We start from the raw sequence: 26766 nt of genomic DNA, 5'->3' as shown, positions 1-26766 counted from the left end.
CTCTAAAAAGTACGGTTTTTAAGGAGGATGAAAAAGTAGAGGAATATTATATGGAAAAGCTAAAAAGTGAAGAATGTTGATAAAAGTACTCCCTCCGTCCCTAAATTACATTCCTCCTTTCTATTTTTGGTATTCCAAAATTACATTCTCCCTTTCTATTTTTGGTAAGTTTTTTTTAGTAAATCAACTCTCTTTTTTCTGTTTTATATTTAATGTTTTCTCACTCATCCTTACATAATCTCACTCATAATCCTTGTGCCAAATTACAATGAATATGATTGGTTAAAAATTTTTAATTAGGAGCATGTGGTTGATCCTTTTTTTTTTTGAAAAGGATTGATGACATGGCATGAGTAATAACTAATTTATCTTTGTACTTCCCATTGCATTATCTAATTATTGTTATTTGTCTTATTCTTTCCTCCTTAATTCTCCTGTAAATTTCCAAAGAGGAATGTAATTTAGGGACGGAGGGAGTAGAGAATATTATATGGAAAAGTTAAAAAGTAAATAATGATTTTTTAGTTATGTGTGTATTTTGTATGAAAAAGTGAAAAAGTAGGTAATGATTTTTTAAGTATGTGTGTAATTCGTATGGAAAAGGTAAAAAGTAAGTAATAATTGGGTGTTATTTTTAGTAATAGGAGGAACATTTTAGGACACACATAGTATATTTGCCTGTAATTATGAGACGGAGGAAATACTTTGTAATTTTTTTAATTAGACCAAACTCAAGTTCAAACTATATGCCTCTATATAGCATCGCTCACATTTTCTTTCAATTTTCAAAGTATAAATTGCATATGTTTTAGTGCACAAACTGTCTTATTTATTATAAACCATAATTTAAGGAGAAAGCATATTAATAAAGAAAATAAGAAACCTTTACGTTTATGCCATCTGCTCATCTCTCCGCAAAATTCAAAGCATTGTTACATGAAAATCTGGATTATAATTTGAAGGAATTAAAAAACTTCTGTAATTTGAATGTCCACACATATTGAGGGCTAAATGTTTAACTATAAATGTAGTAGCTTTATTATGTTGTCGTTTGAAAATATTTACATAGTACTTCGTATTTTGGTTCAAGTGTTTTTGTTAAATTCGTAGTTTTAAAGTAATACTCCATAATTTTTTAATAATTTTTACACTATAGCTAGTAGCAATTAATGTTGGCAAAGCCTTGATTTATTATTATTATTTTTATTTATTTATTTATTTTTTTTTTTTTTTGAGGTATAAATGTAATTTGTGCTCTTGAACTATATAAATCTAACAAGAGGAATATAAACATTAAACAATTAACAAAAGGTTCATTATCATTTGATGTCATTTTAGTAATTTTTATGTTGAGTTTCAAAGAGGTATATTTTATTTTACGGAGTAGTGTTTTAGGGAAGAATGTCGGAGTTTTCATTGTCAATTATATGAGAGTCTACACTGCACGATGACCTATCTTATAATCTCATCTACTATCCCTTAAAAAAAACTTTTTATAATATATTTAATTTTTTATTACTCCATTATTTATCTATCTCTTCTTTTGTATTCAAGAAATACAAAAACAAATGGTATGGACTTAGGGCCTGTTCTCATTTTTTGAAGATAAAGGATGCATAGATTAATTAAAAGTTACATTACAAGAAGTTTCAGCTGGTACATCACCAGCATCAGTAGAAACCGAAAGTTCAGTACAATTAGATAAGTCTCTTACAAAAGCTTCGCCACAAATTACAGGCATATGATCCAAAATACAAATCTGATTCAAGTCCTGGAGGTGGCATCTTGCATCCTTAGCTAAGATATCTACAACTGCATTTGATTCTCTTGGTTCAAAGCGCATATCCAGATGGAGCTCCATTTGTAGGGCCCTGCACTTAGAGATTAAAGAAGGAGCATTAAGAATTGGATCAGCTGAAGTTACTTCCTCAATAGCCCTTTTAGCATCAGAGCATAAAATAGAGCTCGTCCATCCCTTCTCTTGAATGAGATTCATAGCCATTTCAATAGCTTTAAGTTCAGCATCATAACTAAAGGCTAAGAATCCCCTCCAAACCAGACCAATGACCCACTGCCCAGAACTGTCTCTGCACACTACAGCACAACCTGCTTCCTTTTTGTGGTCTAAGAAAGATGCATCACAGTTAATTTTAATAGAATTTGGGGGAGGAGAGGACCAGCGAACGGACATGGGCTTTAGACTTTCAGAGTTTGACTTAGAAAAGTAATACTCCGAAGCAGCCAAATACACTGGTGGATTGATGATGGGAGAGAAATGTTGATTTTGGAGAAAGACCAAGCATTACGCCTTAGCCAGAGGTGCCACAAAGCAAAACAGAATAGGACATTCCAAGGGATGTCCCACATAGACATGATGTCGATGCTGAGGTTCTTAGATAGCCAATCTTCCCAGCTAGTAGAGGAGGGGATAGGAGATGGGCAAGGTACACGATTCCAGAACTCTACAGCTCTAGTACAATGAATGAAGATATGGTCACGAGATTCTTCTTGGGTGGGACAAAAGATACAGTGAGGAGAAATGTGGCTCAATCTAGAGTGGAGATTTTTCTTGTTTTATTTTTGGGAGAGTGTGAGAGTTCCAAATCAAATTCCAATTGAAGCAAGGAGGGTTAGCAGGATTTGTCAGCAGAAATTTCTTTGCCTTGCTGGAATCAAATTTATTCTTGTAAGACCAGGAAGAGTAGTGGGTGTCGGGTTTATCAGAAAGAACGGTTGAATGGATGACTCCAAACAAGAACTCATCGATTTTAAACGAAAGAAGCAGTTCAAGCTGCAACTTGGTAGCTGAGAGAATGTCAGAGAAGTTGAGGGAGAGAGCATTTTGGTGGATTGGTCCAATGAGACACTCTCTTAAGGACTTGTGAGTTAGCCATCTGTCCTCCTAAATATTAATTGATTCACCATTCCCCACCTCCCACACAAGGCTATTCTGGAAGATATGCCAAACTTTACCCAATCCCTGCCAAATGTAAGATCCCTTAGTGAAGGGGGTAGGGGATCTCTTGTCAACGTAAATTTCTCTAATTAGCTGGCAGCCCAACCCCTGCTGTTATACACAGCCCCAACAAAATTTTGTGAGGGAGATTAAATTGAGATCCCGATGTTTTACAAACCCAAGCCCTCCCTGATCTTTGGTCATACAAACTTTTTCCCAAGAAATCCAAGTGATTTTCCTGGATTCTTGGCTACTCCCCCAAAGAAAGTTAGAGCAAATGGAATCAAGTTTTTGGCATATGCATTTAGGAATGAACAAAGATTGCATGAAATATCTAGGGATTGATTGAAAGGTGGATTGAATTAGGATGCTCCTCCCTGCTTTAGTAAGAGTTTTACTCTTCCAGGAGGCTAGCTTTGCTCCAACCTTATCTAAGAGGAACTGTAGATATCTTTTGGATGGTTTTTTCGAAGAAAGAGGAAAGCCAAGGTACTTCCCCAAATCAGAAGTGGCGGTGATGTATCATCCGCGAAGAGAGGGTGGGATATAGCAGTTTTCCCTCCTCTAAATCGGAAAGGAGTCCAATTTTTTCCCTCACATTCTCTATTATCATTGTAGAGAGGTACTCCATACAAATGATAAATAATTAGGGGGAGAGGGGATCTCCCTGCCGAAGGCCTCGAGAAGGGGTAAAGCTTTTTGAGAGGTGGCCATTAATGAGGATGGAAGAGGAGACAGAGGAAACACAACTCATGATGAGATCAATAGAGTCAAGGGAGAATTTAAAGAAGTGAAGGCAATGGCGGATGAAAGGCCATTCGAGTCTATCGTAAGCCTTTTCGAGGTCAATTTTTAGAGCAAAGAAACCCTTCCTACTCTTCTTTTTTTACTCATGGAATGGATGATTTCCGATGCAATTATGAAGTTTACATCGGTACCACGACCCGGGAGGAAACTGTTTTGGTTCGGAGAGATGAAAGAATTGAGATGGGGTCTAATACTCTTGACCAGAATTTTAGAAACAAATTTATAACAAGAGTTAACAAGGCTAATTGGACGGAAGCTTGTAATTCTTGTTGGGTTTTGGATTTTGGGAATTAAACAGATTACTGTTTTATTCAAGGAAGAGGGAATTTGTTTAGAATGGAAAATAGAGGAGATGAGAATGAGATTGAAGCATTCAGAGTTGACCACCTCCCAATATTTTTGGAAAAACAAGGCATGGAAACCATCTTCATCGGGAGCTTTTAGAGGACCCACTGAGAAGACAACTTCCCGGAGTTCAGAGAGGGAGGGGTTTGAAGCACAACTGATCTGTTCTGAAGATGGGTGAAGGGGTGGCAAGTTAAGAGGCTATGAAGTGAAAAAGGGATGAGAAGTGGGCTAGGATATGATCATGGATTTGATTGGGCTCAGATAGCCACTCACCAACATTGTTTTTTAAGGAAACAATTTTGTTTTTCTTTTTCCGGATTGTGGATGATAGATGAAAGAAATGAGTATTCCTGTCACCATTGATTAACCAATCCGTTCTGGCCCTAGCAGCCCAATACATCTCCTCTTGTTCATGTAGGAGATGGAGCTCCTCGTTCAATGATCTTTCCAAGTCAAAGAGAAACCTATTAGATGGATATGCCAGAAAGGCTTGTTGGGCCCCTTCAATCCTCGAATTTAAATTTTTTTTTTTTTGAACCGATCCAAAATGGCTGGAGGCCCAACTAGAGATTGACTTGGCTAGATCATCCAACTTGGAAGGTAAACTGGTTCGGATCGCAATCCACTCAGATGAGATAAACGGGTCGAACTCCGGGTCCGAAATCCACATTGGTTCAAAACGAAAAGGTTTTTTACCCGTAATTTGGATCCGTTTATCTAGGTGTAATAAGAGTGGGTTTTGATCCGAGGACATTCTCGGCAAATTTTGGGCCACCGCCTCTTGAAAGGTCTGAATCCACAAAGGGCTGGCCCAAAATCTGTCGAGGCGTTCGAAAATTGGCGAATCGCTTGTTGAACCAAGTGTACTTATGGCCTATATAGCCTAAGTCCACCAGGTTGCAAGCAGCCATAGTTTCTTTATAAGCTTGCATTTGATTTAAAGGATGTGGGTTACCACCCCATTTTTCGTGGGAAAAACATATATCATTAAAGTCCCCACAAACTAGCCATGGGAGAGAAATATTTGGCGCTAATTTTTTGAGATCATCCCACATTTCAAGTCTATCTTTAAAACAATTACTAGCATAAATTGAAGATAGAAAGAAAGGAGGTTTATTGTTCACCTGAACAACCGCGTAATGAAGCGGCGGTCTTTGGTGACAGTGGTGATGGAATTGACTCCGCTGTTCCACAGGATGAGAATACCCCCCGAGAGTCCCACCGGATCAACCACCTCAAAGGAATTGAAGGGGAGGTTCTCAATTATCTCCTCCACTCCCGATTTTTTGACTTTTGTTTCGGTAAGAACCACAATTTCCGGGTCATGATCCTTCATTAATTGCCGGAAGTTTCTTTTGAATCCCCGGCGAGCAATGCCCCTAGCGTTCCAAAGCAGAATTGACAAGGCATGTTCTCATTGACTGAACTCAGCTGAACTGAACTGAACTGAACTTATTAATTAGTGATTTTTAACTACGGATTAGTGATCTTTGATTATTTATTATTATACATATGTGTATATACAAATATACATATTAAAATATTTAAGAAAAATATACTATTATTATTTATTATTTATTGATTATTATTATTATTATTATTTATTGATTATTATTATTATTGTTATTATTATTATTATTATTATTATTATTATTATTTATTGATTATTATTTTATTATTATTATTATTATTATTATTATTATTATTATTATTATTATTATTATTATAAGAGCTTAAAAGAATGAAATTTGGCTTTATATCATTAGCAATATCATTATACATGAGCTGAACTGAATTTCAACGTATAAGAACAGGCCCTTAGGCCCTGTTCTATTCACCTTAAAAAAATAATATTAAGTAACAATAATTTCAGTTCAGTAAAAATAAGTTCAGTTCAGTAAAATTAATTTCAGTTCAGTAAAAATAAGTTCAGTTCAGTAAAATTCAGTTTTCTTAAAGAAGAATAATAATAGAAAATCAGTAAAAATAATTTCAGTTCAGTAAAAATAATTTCAATTCAGCCAAATTAAGGTGAATCAAATAGGGCCTTAATAAATGAAATGTTAAAGTTAGTACTTTTGTCCCTATCTTTTTTTTGCACAACAAGGCCATTGGCAACTTTAACCAAATATTCCTATAATCTATAAGAGATGTGGGATCTTATTGGATTCGTCTAGAATCTTATTCAATTCTCATAATTGTAAACTATATAAAAAAATCTAATTTTCATAAATTTTACGATTATAAAATAAAGCTTTTTACTTCGTACGAGTACATATTAACACATGTCTCGAAGACCGTATTAAGTCAAATACGAAGGCAACTGGGAGTTGTCCCTGTAAATAGTGTGACCTGAGTCATAAAAACACGAGGTTTACTGTTTTCCTCATATGAAACCCAAGTGCAAGGCAAATGTACATTTGATGAGTCAGCGTTTTGAAGTGCATGTCTTTTTCCAGATTACCTTCTCATGTACTCTGGAGGCTGGAGTATTGAACATTGATTATGAAAAACAGGGTTCAGAAGAGAATTATTTAGAAGTCTAAAAATTAATTTTAAAAAGATATAGTATAATACTTGTTTCAGATGAAAACAATGGGACCTTGCCGAAGGTCCGATGAAGTGGTGAAGACTGGATTCGGTCCAAGTGATGTTGGGCCGAAGGTTTCCTGCACAGCAAACACACGTAAACTAGCCTCGGGGGTGTAGCCGAGGAAGGCCCCTCCGATGCTAAAGTCAGCACAATGTGTAGAGAGAGAAAGCTATGCAAGAGAATTAATTGCTTGAGGCTTTTGTGAATATGAATGTACAAAGATCACATTGATGGCTTTTATACCTTTGCATATAAGGAGGAAGTGGGCCTTGGCCCAATTGACTTGTCTTGTGGACTGATCTTGACTTTAGCACAAATGGAGAGTTGAACCTTTTCCTTGGGCTTTTAATTGGATCATTTACTGACTAGGCCCAGTTGGATAACTGGTCGGGTTTGAATCCAATAAAAATGGAGGGAAGTAAATGGCTTAATTAAATCAAAAGATTTAAATTTTTAAACAGTTATTAATTAAATAATTGTAATTTGGATAATTAACAGTGGAGTGGATAGTGGGCGGTTAATCAAGAGAGAGAGTGTTTAACGGTTGATTAAGGAGGCATTTAAGAGAAATTTGAACTTTCCGACCTTTGGAATTCTCCTTCTTGGAATTATAAGGTCTTATTTGCATTTTTGCCTCATTCCTTCACCAACTTACACTCGAATTCTCGCATAAACCCACCTTCGCTTCGAATTTCTAGCGCACCATTCTCGAATCCGAGTTCGATACTCAAATCCGTCGCTTCCACTAATTTGACCGGCGCATTCCGGCCAATTTGAAGGTAATTTTCTTCGAGTTTTTTTCGATTTTCTTGCCATTTTTAAGGAAATTCTTCTTCTCCCTTCTTTCCTTCTTTGAATTTGGTTATGGCTCGAGAAAGGAGGCGTCAACCAGGTCGACGGGATCAGGTTAGGGATCCTCGTGACCGCGCCGATGTTTGGAACGGGGAACGAGCCGGGGAAGACTCGGAAAGGGGGATTTCGGTCGTTCCTTTAAACGTCGCGCCGCCTCAGCAGGACGCCGAGGCCGGCGAGGCGGAGCAACCTGAGCAGAGAGAACGGGCTGGGCAGGCCGAAGATTTGCCCCCTGTGCTCTGGGACCTGCTTCTTGGGCATGCTAAATGGCAGACGCCGAGGCCCAGGACGCCATGGTGAGAAATACCCCATACTCGTGGTGGGTTCGGCACGCCGAAACCTACCGGTTCCCCGAGCAAATTGAGTTGCACTACGTCATTTTTGAAGAGGATGGGCACTAGTGTCGAATGCCCTCGCCGACTGACAGGATTCACCATCCCCCTCCTGGATATATAGGGGTGTACACTCGGCAATTACAATACGGGATTCGGTTTCCTTTGGATCCCTTCGTCAGGGACATTTTAATAAAGTACAGGATCTCCCTGTGCCAATTAACACCCGTTAGCATTCGGCGGGTGATGACTTATCTCTGGGTGTGTCGGTTTTTTGCTGTTGAGCCGAATTTGCACTGCTTCCGAAAGATGCATCAGCTAGTGCAAAACCTTCAGAGCACATACGGCCAACATGGGTCTTCAGGCTGGTGGCGAATAGAGAGCTGCCCCCATTATCTGACTATGTGGCCGAACGATTCCTCGGACAAGGATTGGAGAGGTCAATGGGTCTGGGTGAGAGTTCCCGCTGATCCAGAGCATCCCTATTTTTTCAAGGCTCCCCGATACCTCTCCAGGCCTGATCCGAACATGCAGGATTTGGGCCCTGAGGACCCTGATGCCGCTCGTCATCCCAGCTACGAGCAAATGAGCTTCTTCGGGAAGCAGAATAACCCTGGGGGAGTTGGCCGAATGAGATTTATCCCGGCCAGATGGCTTCCAGATAACCATTACGTCTTCCAAGAGAAGATGTTGGCGGTTGTCGGCCTCAGCCGAAAGTACAGGGATGGTAAGTATGTTCGGCTGGGGCCGAGGACTTTGACTTGTTTAATTTTCCGCTTATCTTTGATGCTTATTCCCGTAGTCTAACCTTCGTCTGTTCTTTTCAGAGCTGAGCGAAGCTACTTCGGGGGTTGACTATAACCGGCTTGGGGTGAACGCTGAACGAGTCATTTTAGACCGGGCTCCGGCAATCACAGCTCCGAAGGACCGTCCGCTGCATCTGCACGAAACGGGCCTTCAGATCGAAGCTGCCGCCGAATACACCAAGCAGAAGCCTTGGTGGGAGAAACGAGATCCCCTTCGGTCTTTATTACCTGAGGAAGCACAGGCTGCTCAGACAGCAGCTGACGTGTCCCGAGCAATCGACTCCTTGGAAGGAGGTGTTGGGACATCTGGTGCTGCTGAGAGGGATATCCCTGCATCTGGAGCTCAGCCGAGGGTTCCAGTAAGTTCATGACTTGCTCGTTTCTCTTTTTCTCTCTCTCTCTTTTTTTTTTTTACTCACACTTTGCTGCCCCCCCCCCCTTTCTGCAGTCTGAGGAAGGGAGCGAAAGAAGAGAAGGAAAGGCGCCTGCTCGCTCTGAGGATCCATCTTCGTCAGAATCTGAAGAAATAGACGAGCGGCCCTTAGCAAAGAGGAGGAGGAGGTTAGCCGTGCTGGGGCCTCGTCAGTTTCAAACGGGGATGAGGCCTACCGGGGGCATCCTCATACGGGAGCCTGATGAAGGTAGACGCTCGCCGAGGGCTCCCCCTTCGCCGGAAGCTCCGCGTCCTCAAACCCCCCCTCCACCTCCCGAAACTCAAGAGATGGAGGTGGACAAAAAAACTCCTGATCCGAAGGGGGGGGGTTCAGGGATGCCCTGCTGAAGATTCTGAGAAGCCGATTGCTGAAGGCTTCTCAGATGATATTGATAGGGAGGTTGGCGCTTTTCTTCGTCAACCTGATCTAGGGGAGGAAGCAGAGGAGGTCGTCGCTGCTGACCCTGGTGGAGACCAATTGGGCTCCGCCGAAGGAGAAGGTCATGCTGAGCCTGAGAAGGTTCAGGAGGTTCCGTCTTCTTCCTTCCCGTCCTTCCAGACACTGAACTCTGGAGATTTGGGTTTCTCGGCCCCCCGCATCACAGTCCTAGAACCTGTTTGGGAACGAATTTGGGGCCAGAACCGTGAAGGGGCTGCAGGTTACTTCGGCGACCTATCTAGTATGTCCGAAGTGGACCGAGCAAGGGTGTGGTCGCTGAAGGCCACGGCTGGGATGGGAGAATCCAGCCGGAGGGTCCCTGACCCCGCAAGAGACAACCAGCGTTTGCTGATGCAGGTACTTAGCCATTTAGTTGTTTTGCTTTGCTTTTATTCAGCTCTCCTCCTTTTCGGCTCTTCCTTTTTTATTATTTTATTTATTTTAACTGATGTGCCCCCGCAAACAGGTTATGCACAATCAGACTCTTACTGGAGAGCTGATTGACACCCTCCAAGATAAGCTGGAGCATGCCTGGGAAGATCTGAAGATTGCCCAGGAGGAGGCGAAGCTTGATGAGCTGAAACAGCAGGCTGCTGAAGAGAGGCAGCAGCAGAGCGAAGAGTATGAAAAAAGGGCTGCTGAAGCCATTCAGACCTTCTGCTCTGCCATGGAGAAGGAAGTTTTTCCCCCATTGATAGAAGGGGAGAAATTCCTTCAGGAGCAAATGGGAGTGGACATCTCCAAATTTAAAGTTGCCATCGAGAGCCGGATTCAAGAAGGAGCTGCTGCACAAGCTGAAGTGCAGCAGAAGTTGGAAGCTCTTGAAGCCAGCAGGATGGCTGCTGAAGAGGCTCAACAGGCTAGGGATGTTCACCTTTCTGCTGCCCAAGCTGCTGCTGAGAGCCAGGACCAGAAGCTGAAGGAGCTGGAGGTTAAGGTAGATGAGCTGACCCAGGCTTCCAACGTCCAGCTGGAGCTTAATGAGCAGAAGACTTCTTCCTCCAAACTCTCAGAAGAGTTAGAAAAATCTAAAAAGGATTTGGAGGACAGTCAAAAGAGATTAGCTGATGCTGAAGCCTTGCTCCAAGTCCGCCTCTACACCCAAGAAGAGTACGAGATGGGCTACATAAATGGGTTTAAGGTGGCTCGGAGGTTGGCTCTCCATGCTGAGCCTTCGCTAGATTGGTCTAAGTGTGCGCTTTGGGCTCAGGACCCCGAGGATCCGCACATGCTGTACGCCACTCCTGCCGAGCATGAGATCCTTCAGGCTGAACAAGCCGAGGAGGAAGCTGAGCGGCGGGAGTTGGAGGCTGAACAGCGAGCCGCCGAAGCTCAAGCAAGGGCCCGGGCGAGCCGAGACTGCCCCGGGGCTAGACCCGGCTGACCAGCCTGATCCTTCGGCTGAAGAATAGGAAATCGGGCAGTCGTCTTCACAGTTTGCGGATCAACATGTGCTTAACTTCAGACTCGCCGCTTTCTGAATCTCTTTTTGCCTTATCTTTTTGCTTCAGCTTGCCTTGATGTACAAACAGTTTATTTTTGTTTCTGTACGTATTTCGGCAGCTGTTATTTTCCGCTTGTGGGCGGCTGCCGATACAGTCTAATTTATTTGAACTTTGTAGCTCGCTTTCTGAGCATTACTTTCATTAATCTGATGCTTCTTCTTCGATTGCTTTGTCTTATTTTGAATGCTTTACTGTTTCTGAACTTTGAAATTTTCGCAAAAATTTGCTAAGTACAAAGCTTTCGGCTTGAAGAATTCTGCTGAAGATAAACTTGCACTGATAGTGCCTCTTGCCCCCCGCCAGGAATCTGAAGACTCAAGTCTTTGGATTGCTAAGTTGGGTTTTGTTTCTTTAGCTTTCAGACGAAGCTGAATAAAAGATTTCTAACAGTTGCTGTTGTCCTTGGTTTTCTGTCTATCTTTAAAAATGGATATGCGAAACACAGGGCCAACTGAACGCAATGTTTCGGATAATGGCTTTCTGGGATACAAGGCTCAGTTAAGGCAATATCCCAGACTTGTCCATGGACTCATATCTTTAGAGAACAAGTCTTACTGAAGTTTGACTTCAGCTGAAAGACCGGTGTTCTGTAAAAAGACGGGTTTGTCAGCAATCTGAAACCCAGTTACCCGGAGGCGAAGGTTTCAGACGAGGCTGAATAAAAACCCTTAAAGAGTAGATAAAATAAAGAAAACTTTGAAAGAATAAAAAGTTGCAAATACTTATATAAATGGTGGCTCCAAGGCCTTTCATTAACGATTCGAAATGTATTTACAAAGATTGTTCTGCCCCGAAGGATTTACACATGATATTTCTTAAGTACATCAGCATTCCAGTGATTTTTCAACTCAGTTCCATCCAACTGCCGAAGTCGGTATGTTCCTGGCTGAAGCTCATCACAGATTTCATAGGGTCCCTCCCATGCAGCTGAGAGTTTCCCATGGATTTGACCTTTCTGAACTGCAGCAGCATTCCGAAGGACAAGGTCTCCAATTTTGAGAGGTCTTGCATGACCCTTCGTTTGTAAAATTTGCTGATTCTCTGCTTATAAGCAGCCATTCTGACTCGGGCTGAGTCTCTCACTTCATCAAGAAAATCGAGGGATTCTCTCATTAGGTCCTCATTCTCAGCCGAGAAGTGGTGCACTCGTAAACTCTCAGAGCCGATTTCCACTGGAAGTACGGCTTCGGCACCATACACCAACTCAAAAGGTGAATAGCCCGTTGCCTCTTTTTCCGTAGTCCGAAGCGACCAGAGGGTTCCTGGAAGTTCCTCTATCCACTTGGACTTTTGATCTTCAACCCTTTTCTTTAAAGCATTGAGGATTTGTTTATTTGCAGCTTCGGCTTGGCCATTACTTTGTGGATGACACACTGCTGAATATGCCAATTTGATGCTGAATTGATCTGTGTATTGCCTCAGCGGCAGATTATCAAATTGTCTCCCATGATCAAAGACAAGGACGTTCGGAATACCGAAGCGAGTAATAATGTTATGCCAGATAAATTTCCTGACAGTTTGCTCTGTGATATTCGAAGCTGCTTCAGCCTCAATCCATTTGCTGAAATAGTCGATGCCGACTATTAACCATCTTTTTTGGTAAGGCGCATCTAGAAATGGGCCCAGTATATCCAGTCCCCATTGGGCAAACGGGAGTGGATTAAGGATCGGCTGAAGGTCTCTAGCTGGCTGATGGATAACTGGTGCGAATTTTTGACATTTTTCACATTTCCGGACCAGCTCCTTAGCATCTGAGATCATGGTGGGCCAGTAATATCCGGCCCTCAATGCCTTGTGGGCTAAGGTCCTTCCCCCAATGTGGTTCCCACAGATGCCGAGGTGAATCTCCCGAAGGATGTAATCTGCATCTGTTGGTCCCACACATTTCAGCAATGGGGCTGAGAAGGACTTTTTCAGAAGCTCCCCTCTGAAGACTATGAACCTCGAGCTGGTTCTCTTCAGCTTGGAGGCCAAAATTTTATCTTCGGGAATTTCTCCCCGAAGCTTGAAAGATAGGATGAGATCCATCCAGCTGGGCTCTGGGTCTGTTCCACATATACAGATCTGTTCAGCTCAGTGAGAGTTGAACTGGCAAGTTTGGAGAGTGCATCGGCTTGAGCATTCTGACCCCTTGGGATTAGCTGAACCTCAAAAGTTCTCAGCTTTGCAATGACTGATTTGATCTTGGCAAGATAGGCTATCATGGAGGGCTCTTTGGCCTCGTAGCTGCCACTGATCTGATATGAAACTAGCTGAGAGTCTGTTTTCAGGCAGACATGCTCGGCTTCCAGAGAGATGCATAATTCTAAGCCAGCGATTGCTGCCTCATATTCAGCTTCGTTGTTCGAAGTTTTGAAGGAAAATTTTAGTGCATACTCAAAGGATTTGCCTTCGGGAGAGGCTATCACTACCCCTGCCCCCGAACCATTTACGCTGGAGGATCCATCCGTAAACACGGTCCAGATTTTCTTTTCATTGTCTAGCATTTCTTGGTACGAGCATTCGGCCAAGAAGTCCGCTAGAGCCTGAGCCTTGATGGCTACTCTAGGCTGGTAGCTGATGCTGAATTCGGTGAGCTCAAAAGCCCACTTGGCCAGCCTACCATATTTTTCAACTTTGCCGAGAACTTTTTCCAGCGGCTAATCAGTTAAGACAACTATCTGATGGCAATCAAAATAGGGCCTCAGCTTCCGAGCAGCTACCACTACTGCAAAGGCGACTTTCTCGAGTAGAGGGTAGCGAGTCTCGGCATCCGTCAGAGTATGACTGACGAAGTAGATCGGTTGCTGAATTTTGTTTTCTTCCCTCAGCAGCGCTGCACTGATGGTGGCTGGGCTGACAGCCACGTACAGATACAAAGATTCTCCCTCTGCTGGGCTAGCCAGTGTTGGGAGTTGAGCTAGATGCTCCCGAAGCTGCTTAAAGGCTTCTTTTTGCTCTTCTTCCCAGACAAGCTCTTTTGTTTTCGGGAGTTTCAGGGCTTTGAAGAAAGGTAACCCCTTGTCCGAAGCTCTTGAAATGAACCTCAAAAGGGCTGCCATTCTTCCGGTGAGCCGCTGAACATCCCGCTTTGTTTTCGGCTCAGGAAGATCGAGCGCTGCTTTGACTTTGGAGGGATTGGCATCAATCCCCTTCTTGCTGACCATGAACCCAAGGAATTTCCCCGACTTCACGCCGAAGACACACTTCTTCGGATTCAGCTTCATTTGGTGCTTTCTTAAGGTGGCGAAGGTTTTAGTCAGGTCCTTAACATGGTCCTCAGATTTTTTGCTTTTGACCATTGAATCGTCAACATAGACTTCCATGTTTCGGCCCTTTTGATCGGCAAAAACTTGATCCACCAGCCTTTGATAGGTTGCCCCTGCATTTTTCAATCCGAAGGGCATCATTTTATAATTGTACACCCCGGCGTTCGTGACGAATGCCGTCTTTGCTCGATCGTCAGGGTGCATGAAGATCTGATGATACCCCGAGAATGCGTCCATGAAACTAAGCAAGGCATGGCCACTTGTCGAGTCAACTAACTGATCGATCCTCGGCAAGGGATAGAAATCCTTCGGACAAGCCTTATTTAGGTCCATGAAGTCAACGCACATTCTCCAGGTGCCATTGGCCTTCTGAACCATCACCACATTTGCCATCCATTCTGGATACTAGCAAGGCTCGATGAAGCCTGCGTCCAGCAACTTTTTGACCTCGGCTGCGATGTCTCGGTTCTTATTAGCGAAGTAATTCCGCTTCTTTTGCTTAATTGGCCGACATGTTGGGTCAACATTAAGCTTATGGGAGATGAGGTTTGGACTTATCCCGGGCATATCAGGTGCCGAGAAAGCAAACACATCTTTGTTGTCCCGAAGGAGTTGAATAAGTTCACAACGGGTGTTCGGATCGAGGTCCATCCCGATTGTTACACATTTCTCAGAGTCTCCTTCGGTCAACTCAACCGTTTCGGTCTGCTGGTCCATGTCCATTGCTGATGGGCTGGACTCCTCACAATCTGGCCTGCTGTCTATGTCAGCGGGCGTCCCAGACTTCTTCTTCTTCGGCTGGCTCTCTGAGTCTTTCGGCTCAGATGAAGAGCTAGCCTTTTCTTTTTCTGGCCCTCTTTCCTTGGGCGCAAAACCTTCGGTCGAAGCACTTAGACCTTTCGGCTTTTTTGTGCTTGGCTCTCTTTCTTTTTCTTTCTCCTCCTCATCCTCATCGTCATTTGGGCGACTAGGGGATGGCTTGAGGTAGTTGCACCTTCGGGCGTCCTTTTGGCTGCCCTGGATCCTTTCGGGGAAGCTGGCGTCTCAGACGTAAATCATCAGCTGATGATAGGTTGAGACGACCCCTTGGATCTCGTGAATTATGGGTCTCCCCAAAATCACGTTGTACACTGAAGGAGCGTCAATGGCCAAAAATTCAGTCATGACGTTCCTGGCTGCCTCATCGCAGCCGATGGTGACAGGAAGTGTTACCTTCCCGTCTGGATAAGTTGAAGCCCCGTTGAATCCGGATACCGGGTATGGTACCGGCGTAAGGTGTTTGGGCTTCAGCTTAATTTGATTGTAGGCCTTTCGGAACAGAATGTTTGCTCCGCTGCCATCATCAACAAGAACCTTGCTGACGTCGTGGTTGGCCACCGTGGCGATGATCACCAGCGGGTCCTCATGAGGGAATGTTACCCCCCGGCAGTCGGCGGCCGTGAACGTCATGTTCGGCACCGGCGACTGAGGAGGCTGAATATCAGCGTTGTTCACCTGGTGGGTCAGAGCCCTAAGGTGCCACTTGTGTTCCCTCCTAGAGCATATTCCTCCCGAGATAACATTGATTGGAGAGAATTTTCCCTCCGCACTTTTGCTGTTCTTCCGGGGGAAGTCAAGGTCCTGCCGAGAGTCCTTTGCTGACTTCTCGGCCTCCTTTTTCTCGCGGTAATCCGCGATGTATTTTTTCAAGTATCCCTTCCGGACCATGTCCTCGATTTGGTCCTTCAGCTAGATACATTCCTCGGTGTTATGTCCCGGTGATTCATGGAACTCGCACCACTAATTTTTATTCTTTCGCTGATACCACTCTGGGAGTGGTCTCGGCTTTCTGTAACTCTGCTCCTCCTTTGTCACGCTGTAAATTTTGGCACGTGGAAGAGAGAGTGGAGTGTAGGACTCATATCTGCCTGTGAATGGGGCAGATTTTTCCTTCTTCGGCTCGTTGGCCGAAGATTGTTCCGAGGCTTTCGCCTTTCCTTTCGTCTTCTGGCCTTGGCCTTCGGACGATTGTTTTTGTTTCCCATTCCCAGATTGGGGTTGGGCTTTTGTTTTATTCCACTCCTCGGCTCGGATGAATTTATCCGAGGCGTTTAGAGCTTCCTCCGCATGACCATAAAGTCTAAGAACTTCGCGGGCTGAAGGTCATTCTGCATTGCAAAAACAGCTAGCCCTTGATCCAGCTGAGAGACGCTGGATGACTCATTGCTGAAACGGGTCAGGTAGTCCCGGAGACTTTCGGTCTCCCCTTGCTGCAGGCCCATGAGCTCAGCAGTGGTTTTCTCTCGGCGGTTTGCCGTGGAGAATTTGCTCTTAAACTTGGAGGACAGGTCATCCCACCCTGTTATAGAGCTTTCCTTTACTCCCTTGGAGATCCACGCTTGCGCGACCCCCTTGAGAGTGGTGGGAAAGTATTTGCACCAGGTCGCTTCGGACCTTGGGCAGAGATGCATGTGCCCCTCGTAGGAGGCGATATGGTCCTTCGGATCCGAAGTCCCATCATATGTGTTGTGCGACGGTATCTTAACCGTGGTCACATGCTCTTCCAGTATCCATTGCTCGAATGGGGAACTGGTGGGTAGCATAACGGCCTTGCCTTTGTTCCTGGCCGAAGGGACCGCGCTCCGCCCTCTTAGAGAGGTAGGAGTGGTTTTCGTCCCTGGCTGGGAAGTCTGGGCCTCGGCTACAGGGAACGAGAGGCGGCTGTGCACGCTCGGCTCCCTGCCGCCGAGTCGGTCGAGCACGCTTCGGCGAACAGTCTCAGGTTGCTCTCGGCGAGCAGATTCTGGCCGAGAGGCTGAGCTGCTGCTCTTATGCGTTTCTGGCCGAGAGGTTGAGGATCTTTTGAAAAATTGAAGGTTCTTTTTCCTCTCTCTTTCAGTTCTCCAGGTGTCCTCTTCCCACTTTTCCAGCTCCCGGAAGGAGGGAGGTTTCTCCCCCTCGTGGTCTAGCTTCCTCCGCTGATGCCTGGTGTGCGAGGGAGTTCGATCACGAGGTGGAGACATATTTTTTGCCCTCATTGCCTCCATGAGCACTGCCAGCGCTCTCGCCACTTCCTCCGAGCTGGGCCCCGTCAAAGGGGTCCTCGGCTGAGTGTGAGAGTGAGAGCGGATGGTCGAAGGTTGGCTTTGGGGCACTGAATGAGTCCTATGATCGGACTGACCTCTGTTAGACCGAGGTGGACTCGGTCTATGATGAGAGTTGTGAATTACGGGAGAAAGGGAATCCTCCCGGTATGATCCTCTCTCCGAACTGGGACCCTTGGAAGAGTTCCGGTTCGGCGAAGGTGATGGCGTAAGAGTTTTAGGCCTTTCGCGTGCTCCTTGACGAAGGTTTTTGCTCTTGCGGTTCTTAGCCATTGTCACTAAGATGATTGCAAGATGATTTTAATTAAAGATTTTTGAAAGTCTTCCCCACAGACGGCGCCAAATTGTTTCGGATGAAAACAATGGGACCTTGCCGAAGGTCCGATGAAGTGGTGAAGACTGGATTCGGTCCAAGTGATGTTGGGCCGAAGGTTTCCTGCACAGCAAACACACGTAAACTAGCCTCGGGGGTGTTGCCGAGGAAGACCCCTCCGATGCTAAAGTCAGCACAATGTGTAGAGAGAGAAAGCTATGCAAGAGAATTAATTGCTTGAGGCTTTTGTGAATATGAATGTACAAAGATCACATTGATGGCTTTTATACCTTTGCATATAAGGAGGAAGTGGGCCTTGGCCCAATTGACTTGTCTTGTGGACTGATCTTGACTTTAGCACAAATGGAGAGTTGAACCTTGACCTTGGGCTTTTAATTGGATCATTTACTGATTAGGCCCAGTTGGACTAAATTAGACCCAAACAATACTTACAAGTCTAAAAAGTATTACTAACCAAGTAAAGCACAATTGTAAAACAATGGAGCATTAATAATGTAACTTATTACATAGTATAATACAGTAGTCACAACATACAGGCATACGGCAGCATATCTGAAATATATAGCGAAAACTTTACCGAAGCAGAAAGCTGGAGAAAGGTAAAAGAATACAGGTGAATCAAAATTTCATTGGTTAAGCTTGATAAATTCGTCGTTGCCACTTAAAACAGGAGACAACTTTGAACTTGAGCAGCAATATGATCTACTAAGCTACATTGCTGCAATATGTACAAGATAACAAAATTTTAACTGATGTTTGTAAAAATTGTGACATATATTTAGAAAGGATCGCGGCTGTCTTTTGTTCAATGTGCCTGTTCTGCAGATTGAAAATGAGACCAATATTCCTTCACAAGCTGGGCAAATAATGAGTCTTCCTTCTTCATTAACTTTATAGGGTCGTCATATTCAACCAATTTTCCTGCAACAACATAACATCACATTCTATAATTAGAATTCATTCAGTTTTTAAGGACTTACCTTCATTATGTTAATCTAGAGTATCATTCAGAGTTATGCAACTCTTGCATCTTGTTGATTAGAAATGACCACGAAAATATTGGAAATGTTAAACAGAAAATAACCATCACTAATGGCAAGGACTTTTGTGCAATCCATCACGGTTGGTATCCTGTGAGCTACTGTGATCACAGTACAGTCTGCAAATTCTGTTCGTATTGTTCTTTGCAGAATCGTGTCGGTTGCATTATCTATTGATGCAGTTGCTTCATCAAGCACCAATACCCTGCTTCTTCTCAGTAAAGCACGTCCTAGACAAAATAGTTGTCGCTGACCCATGCTCCAATTTGATCCATCCTCCACAACTGACATCAAAATGTTTTAGTATAAATGCATAATAGTTGACTAGCTCATTTTGGTATATATCATAGAATCATTCCCTCCATCCTCCAAAAAAAAGGACAATAACCAAGTTTATAGTACTGAAAAAGTGTTACCTGCGGAATCTAGGCCCTGTTCTTTATCTTGGACGACCTCTTTGAGTTGACATTTCCCTAGAACCTTTAGAAGAAGGGGAAAAAAATACAGTAGTAAAGGAGTGCATCAGAAGTTGTCATGCATTGCAAAAAATATTGCACGACATAAATTAGATTACATAAGATAGGTGAAGTATACCTCCCAGAGCTCTTCATCATTATGCTGACACAAGGGATCCAAATTGAATCTTACAGTTCCATTAAAGAGTGTAGGATCTTGTGGAATAATCCCAAAATGTGACCGTAGATCATGAAGTCCTATTGAACATATGTCCATACCATCCACTACTATCTTCCCAGCCACTGGTTCCACCAACCGAAACAAAGCCCCTATTAGAGTAGTCTTTCCACTGCCAGTCCTACCCACAATACCAATTTTGTCTCCCCCTTCAAAGGTGCAACTTATGCCTTTAAGAACCAGTGGTGTATCTGGTCTATATCTTATCTACAAGCAATCAATGTCTCTTAGTGAAAAATTCTATATAGTATCTGTCTAAAATAAATCCCAGTGCACTAAAAGTTACCTGTAGATTGCATATCTCCACTTTACCAGCTGATGGCCAGTTTTCTGGAGGGCGGCTGTCTTCAATGACTTCTGGAGCTTCACTGGGGATATGCATGTATTGATCAAGCCTCTCCACACAAATGATATAGTTGGCTAATGTGCATTGATTTTGGATCGAATTAACCAGAGACATATTCAAAGAAAGGCCATATGATAGAGCCATTCCAATAAACCCTGCATTATTTATAATTTTAGAATGGAATATTTTACAGCAAGAAAAATCTATCTTCGTCCCCTATATCTACTTCAAAACAATATACAAGTACTTCGTAAGAGATAATACCACACACCAGAGCTAAAAGTTCCCGTTGGAAGCAAAACCATGGACAAAGCTGCGGCTGCTAGAACAGTAGCACTGAGGGTCTCAAGCCTCTGAATCAGCCATTCACTAGCTGTAAAGTTGTGGAAGAATGGACTTGCATTTATATCGATTATATCAAGACTCTTGGCAAAGAACCGGTCTTCCTCCTCAAAAGCTCTAATAGTTATGGCTCCAGCTATAGATTCAGCTAAATGGTTGGCAACCAAAGACTTTGTTGTGCCATTCATTCTCATCAACTCTTTCGCTGTCGCAAAATAGTATTTCTGTTGACATGTAAAGCTCATTAGGCATAAGGGAATTTTTTTTTTTTTAAGAAAAACTGGCAACTTGTAAATTTGCCAATGATTATATTGTTTAAGCGGAGGTGGAGGTGGATGAAAAGCTCTATATGAGTCCAAGCCATGTCAAACATGTTAGCAAATTAGGCAAAAAAAAAATAAAGTATAATACAATTATAAATACTTTTAAAATTTATGGAGTTGGTAATTGGTAGAACATATTTACATATGTAATTGGTATAACATATCAAGTTTGTTGAATGTTCAAAACCTAAATTCTAATCTTTTGTAATATAATTCAAATATCTAATTCTGAATTGTTCTTGCAAAATTTTAAGCAGAACCTTTGGCTATATGATGGACTGCATACACTAGCTGTCTCATTAAAATGTAAAATTAGTGTTTTGACAATCACTACTTCATCGAAATTCAAAATGTATTCTATAGACTTTCTTGGTTCATTAGATGACTCAACACATAAGCTTTTTGTGGTGAAATTTAATTTGAGGTATTATACACTAATTTGTTTACCTGCAACCGGATTGCCAAATAAATCACTGGTATGGAGACAAACAAAACTTGCCAAGTAATAACTGCCAGCACTCCTAGATTAGCATATGCATTTATAGTAGCCCCTATCGAAAAGAGAAGGCTGAAAGCAACATCAAGATCAACTATGCCCAAATCAGAAGAGACCTGCAAGGGTGAAAAGAAGGAAAAAATATACATTAACATTAGTACACCCCTGTATAAATAAGAGTTATGAAGCTAATGACAACTCTATGCTCACCCGACTTAGTATCCTTCCAAGAGGTGTTGAATCATAAAAAGACATAGGAGCATGAAAGAGAGAGCTCAGTAGCTGAGAAAATAAGGATTTAGATGCAGCCAAGCCCATTGCAACAACAGCAAGAGATCTGAAGAGTAAAAACAATGTCGAGGATGCTCCGATGATAAGGTAAACCACAATCAACTTAAATGTGCTGACTTGAGGATTATCAACACTAGAGGCCATCCAAGTGTTTTGAAGTATCTGGCCTGTGGTAAAGGTGAGGTGGCAAATAACAGCTATAGAAAGGTAAATGTAGCCTTTGTTCTGATTTAGGTAGGTAAAGTATGGCTTAAGACCAGTGTCGCCCTCTTCTCTTTCTTCTCGCTTAATTAACTGATCCCCTTCTGATGCTTCATATTGCTTCTTAACAATGGTTCTCTTGATCTCCTTTGCTGGATTATTGTGTTCTCCAGATGATCCAGCCTCAGGTAGTTTTTCAGTTCCAGCAGTCTCTTTGTGTGCATTTACAAGGTCCAAAAATTCTTGACTTGAAGCTAACAACTCATGGTAAGAGCCTGATTGAAGAATTTCCCCATCTGACATCAGCTGCAATTAAGGAAAGTATTTACCAAGAATAATTAAGTTTTCATGGAATGACATAGTGAAACAAACTTTAAGGACCAAAGACCACGATAACCCTTTGTAAGTCCTCAAAGTAAAACAAGGACTCATGATACAAGGGAGAATTATTATGCCTAGTATTAGTAAACTCCAAAATTGGACATTTTGAAGTATGGGTCAAACCATTCATTTATATGACAGTCATAAAAAAAATGTTAGCTATGTAACATCAAAAAAATTAATAGCTCCGAAGTACAATGCATACAGATGACTGGCACCATTTGAATAATGTCTTCAACAATCAACATTATCTAGCTGACAAGGTTACTATCCTTAGCAGAGTAAGGGGGACATAATGTATAAACTCATATCTAAGTGAAAATAAAGTAGTAGTTTCTAGTTGATAAATGATCTGCAATGCCACGAACCCACGACCATCTGCTACTTACTATGTACGATGCAAAGATAGTCTAGCAAGATTAGAATATAGTTTGTATGGTCAATAATTGATAGGTTTCTTTCACTCCATCTTATTCAAATAGGAAAGGTGGACAAAATATCAGGTTAGCCTTCTCTGAAGACATTAACTCTTTGACTCCATAAATATAACAGAGAGTAGGTCAGAGACTAATGTCTTCTTGAGCCTTGAGCTCTGTAATTAAGATAGCAGTGTTTGAATTAACAATAACAATATGCATAGGCATATCAAGAAGAATGATAAAACTACTTGAACCTTTTTAACAAAATCTATGTCGATTGTGAAAGATGAAGGCTGCAAGAACACTAGGAAAAGTGATGGCTAACTCACCAAACAACAATGAAATGCAGGTAGAAAATCAACTTGATGTGTCACTAGTAAGACAGTCTTTGCCGAAAGAGCTTCCATAATATATTCCTGCGACAATTTCAAATATCAAATGTTACTAAATTGTGAATGTAAAAATATAGAAATGCACAGATAGGATCAAAGAGTTACACTGAAGAGGCTAGTTGCAGTATGTGCATCAACAGCACTGAACGGATCGTCTAAAAGATATATGTCAGCATCTTGGTATAATGCACGGGCAAGTTGTATTCGTTGCTTCTGACCACCACTTAGATTAACTCCTCTTTCCCCTATTTCTGTCCGATCACCGTAAGGAAGAAGGTCAAGATCCTTCATCAATGAACACCTGCGAAGTGTTTCTTGATACCTTAGCTCATCCATAGAAGACCCAAAAAGAATATTTTCACGTATTGTCCCTGTTTGAATCCAAGCTGTCTGGGAAACATAAGCAATCTTACCATAAACTGCAACCTGTGTGAAAAACTATATTATTAACAGCCTCTGAATTTAGATAACCCCAAACTACTATCATGAGAGACATCAACAATTTTATTATGTAACATTACTGCAGCCTTCTAAATATAGGACCTTTTAAATATGCAAGCTTTAACAATGCATAACAATATAAGAAATATGAGAAATGTTTAAGGAGGCTTACAGTTCCCTCTATATACGGTACTTCTCCAAGAATTGCTGCCAGTAATGTTGATTTTCCTGAGCCAACTTCTCCACATATTGCAACCTTTTCACCAGGCCGAACAGCTAAATTTATGTTCCTTAGTGTTGGTTTTGATGAATTTTTTTCCCAGGAAAGATTTGCGGACCTCAACTTGATGGCATGATCTAAGTTTCCCATGTCGCTCTTCTTTTTGACGTTCTGAGTCAGAAGCTCTGGTTCCAAAAGAAACTCCACGATACGTGTAAATGCAACCCTTGCTTGAATCACCACACTTATGACATCAGGGATAGATCTGATAGGTTCTTGCACTAGACGCAGTGTTGCAACAAAAGTGAAAACATTGCTAGCATGCAAAGGAATTTTGAGAACATAACAAGCCCCAAATGTAGCAGCAGAGACCAAAACGGGAGATGACCAAAATAAGAAACCATTGTATGACCTACGCAACTGTACTGCTGATAACCACTTAACTTCCACTTTCCTCAAGCACTCAATTACATTCTTGAAGTGCGTCTCCCATGCATACAGTTTAAGCACCTTCATATTCACAAGAGCTTCAGAGTAAGCCTTCAGCCTAGCATCCTGTGCAACCATAAGCTTACTTTGGAATTTATGTTGTAATTTTGCAAGGGGGGTGTTGCAAAGAACAGTTAAAATTATTACGGCAAGTGCTGCAAGTGTTGCAAGTCCCACAGAATGCACCAAAATAAATAATGCAATGCAAAGCTGAAGGCTTGTAGTCCAAGTCTGGTGAGCCCAGAAAGGAAACTCGCCAATCCTATAGGCATCAACAGTGACATAATTCATTATCTCACCAGCAGAGTGTCTCATCCTGGCAGCATTTGATAATAATAGCTGCTTCTTGTAAATTGCGGCAGTAAGCAAAGACCTCACTTTCAGGCCAATTAATCTGCTTTTGAAGTACCATTGTCTCTGTGACAGAGATTCCAAGGTCTTTGAAAAGAAGAGTGCAAGGGCCAAAAGATAGCCTTCATGTTTGAAAGCCTCTTTTCCCTCTGCAACCTCAATGAAAGCATTCAGCAGAAGAGGTCCAGCTGACAGGGTAAGTATCTTCAAAACAGCAAAGAACCCAGAAAGAAGTATATCATTCCAATGGCATGCCACAATAGTCCACAAAATTGAGGAATGTGAAGAGGGTTTATCCTGTTTCTGTTTATTCAACTGGTTTATGTACTGCAAGTAACAAAATTCAGCTCTATCTACATCCCGTAATTTGGGGATATCCTCGTCTTGAAGAGTCTTCAACTTACCCAATTTCATCAAAGGATTCAACCACCAGAATGTTAATCTACCAAACAACCCAGCTTCAGCAAATGGAGAGACTTGGACTGCTGAATCAAATTTACAGCTGCCATTAGCCTCACCACTAAGAGGAGTGTAAAGGGTACCTCCATTACTCTCTCCATCTTCTTCATTTATGTACCCCTTGTAAGTACATAATAACAGTAAAGTTGCTCCTAGGAAAGACAGTATATCCAAGGCTACTTTAACTGTTGTTTCATTGTTAACTATGGCAGCAAAAAGAGCTAAGAAGCAAATAATCCCAGCAGAGAGAAATGCTAAAATGGACAAGATTCGCAATGGGGCTCTTGGGAAGTACTCTCCTCTAAGACTTGCTGTTAATCCCACCAACACCCACGTAAACCCTTGGAAAAAATACAAGGCCCACCAATGAATCGGTAAAGTAGAATGACCATTTCCCAACTTCTCCACCAGAATCCAAGTACCTAAACCTATGTAAAGTAGTCCCAAACAGCCATTAAAAACAGCTGATGCTATCTGCAAGTTTGAGAAGCGTTTATAACGAGCTGATAGCTCGATTCTCTTGGAGGAAATTTTACAAATCACACTAACTAAGAGCACTGCCAGTAGCAGTATGTCAAGGCAAATGATTAAAGCATGATTGACACATGAAGAAGGATGGGTCACAAACACAAATGGCACTCGAGTGCAAGGCTCTATATCGATAATTGAACAATTAGATTGCCCACAATATGAATTCCACAGACCCTCCATCAATATTATGTAGTCTTTCTTCCTCTATAGAGCCTCTGAATTAACCTACAAATATAATATCATCAATTAAAATTCCTTATCTAACCAGCCTAGAATTCTTCAATAGTGCAAAGAAAACTTAAAACTCAAACCAAAAAACTATTCTCTGGTACGACATACAAACAAAATACAAATCAAGTACACATGGTTTAGAATATGAGAGCATGGTTGTCTTCATTAATATATGAATACCTCGTACATAGTTTAAAATAAAAGAACATTCATTTCGTAACAATAAAGCTAAAGTACAATGAAATAACATGCACGTATAATCAAAATAACATTAACCAGTGCACATTGTGCTCGGGTCTAATATAAAACAATTGACAAGAAGAAAATAATATTTAAAATTAAAAGATATATAATTCAAAATACAAGACCATATTTGATCTTCATCGATAAATGAATATCTCGTATATAGTTCAAAATAAAAGAACATATCGTAATTGATAACAAAGCTAATGAAAGAACATGTATGTACAATGAAAAGAACATTAACTAGGAGCGTTACGCACATTGTGTTCCCGAGTGCATTATCTCACAATTGACAAAACACATTAAAAGGGTAAGAAAGTAATAGTACTAACAGCAAGTCAATGAAGGCCAAATTATCTAATTTCTGTAGGCACCAATGTCTTTATCTCCTGCAAGAAAAATTCAGCACTGTCAGCACTTTTTATAGGTTTTTAAATAAAACAATTGGGTATCTTAGAAAATAATTTCAATGAAAAAACAGGGAAAAACCCAGAAACCCTGAATCCAAATTAGACAAACTTGCATTAAGAAGGAAACCCATATGAAAGATGGCATCTTGATGACAAAAACCCAGATTTTGATGAATTTGTTACAGAAACAAGATTTTTATTGCAGCAAATTACAATTAAGTAAATGATTGCTGCAATAATAGCGAGAAAATAATGGGAGAATAGAGTCAACATGATTTGGTATTAATACTATATATAGCACTACTTCAGTGACTGTTGTTGCACACAAACTGTTTGATGAAATGGCTAAGTGGGAGAAGCGTGATCCAATTGAATTTTGGGACGAATAATTTGTTGGCGTAATGCGGTGTAATACAAGTATGACAAATATATATAGCGTCACGGCTCACGTACCTTTTTGGAACATTTTTGCCTTTCTATTTGGATGTATTCAATGAAAAAATCATCAAGCATGTCAACATTCATCGACTTGAATCACTTGATTGAATAAGAGAAGTTGAGAATTTGATCTAGGCTTTAATCTTGATCTTGTTATTTAAAGACCATACAAGAGTCAATAATTGTCCATAAAATTTGTTGTTTTAATGGTATTTATTTATTTATTTGTTGTATCAAAGTGTCTAGTGTAACTAGAGTTAAGTATTTATTTTATTGAACTTTGTATAGGTGAA

The 26766-nt window shown here is 41.8% G+C and overlaps 2 protein-coding genes across 2 annotated transcripts; both read right to left on the bottom strand.

Annotated features, from left to right (window-relative positions):
• Positions 1-1243: 1243 nt before the first annotated feature.
• Positions 1244-5589, bottom strand: LOC110729525. Its single transcript, XM_021909260.1, has 2 exons — positions 5236-5589; positions 1244-1871 (listed from the first exon to the last, which is right to left on the bottom strand). The coding sequence occupies exons 1-2, from the start codon at positions 5445-5447 to the stop codon at positions 1622-1624; spliced, it is 462 nt and encodes a 153-aa protein (XP_021764952.1). The 5' UTR covers positions 5448-5589; the 3' UTR covers positions 1244-1621.
• Positions 5590-18204: 12615 nt separating this feature from the next.
• Positions 18205-26403, bottom strand: LOC110729523 (ABC transporter C family member 10-like). The gene is made up of 12 exons (XM_021909258.1): positions 25958-26403; positions 23274-25376; positions 22766-23086; positions 22598-22684; positions 21187-21774; positions 20928-21092; positions 20087-20381; positions 19756-19970; positions 19371-19676; positions 19193-19256; positions 18821-19060; positions 18205-18657 (listed from the first exon to the last, which is right to left on the bottom strand). The coding sequence occupies exons 2-12, from the start codon at positions 25329-25331 to the stop codon at positions 18542-18544; spliced, it is 4455 nt and encodes a 1484-aa protein (XP_021764950.1). The 5' UTR covers positions 25332-25376; positions 25958-26403; the 3' UTR covers positions 18205-18541.
• Positions 26404-26766: the final 363 nt, after the last annotated feature.

This window comes from Chenopodium quinoa, unplaced genomic scaffold, assembly GCF_001683475.1.
Source record: "Chenopodium quinoa cultivar QQ74 unplaced genomic scaffold, ASM168347v1, whole genome shotgun sequence".
NCBI lineage: Eukaryota > Viridiplantae > Streptophyta > Magnoliopsida > Caryophyllales > Amaranthaceae > Chenopodium > Chenopodium quinoa.
This window is presented reverse-complemented; position numbering and strand designations above follow the sequence as displayed.

Bases quoted from the DNA above. Each gene is read 5' to 3' on its own strand.
- LOC110729525 (XM_021909260.1), bottom strand. From the start codon at position 5,447: ATGAAGGATCATGACCCGGAAATTGTGGTTCTTACCGAAACAAAAGTC. The intron at 1,872-5,235 runs GTGAACAATAAA...CTCTAAGTGCAG, and splicing joins TTCATTACGCGGTTGTTCAG to GGCCCTACAAATGGAGCTCC.
- LOC110729523 (XM_021909258.1), bottom strand. From the start codon at position 25,331: ATGGAGGGTCTGTGGAATTCATATTGTGGGCAATCTAATTGTTCAATT. The intron at 23,087-23,273 runs GTAAGCCTCCTT...TTTTTCACACAG, and splicing joins TACCGTATATAGAGGGAACT to GTTGCAGTTTATGGTAAGAT. The intron at 19,061-19,192 runs GTAACACTTTTT...TTTTGATGTCAG, and splicing joins ACAGGGCCTAGATTCCGCAG to TTGTGGAGGATGGATCAAAT.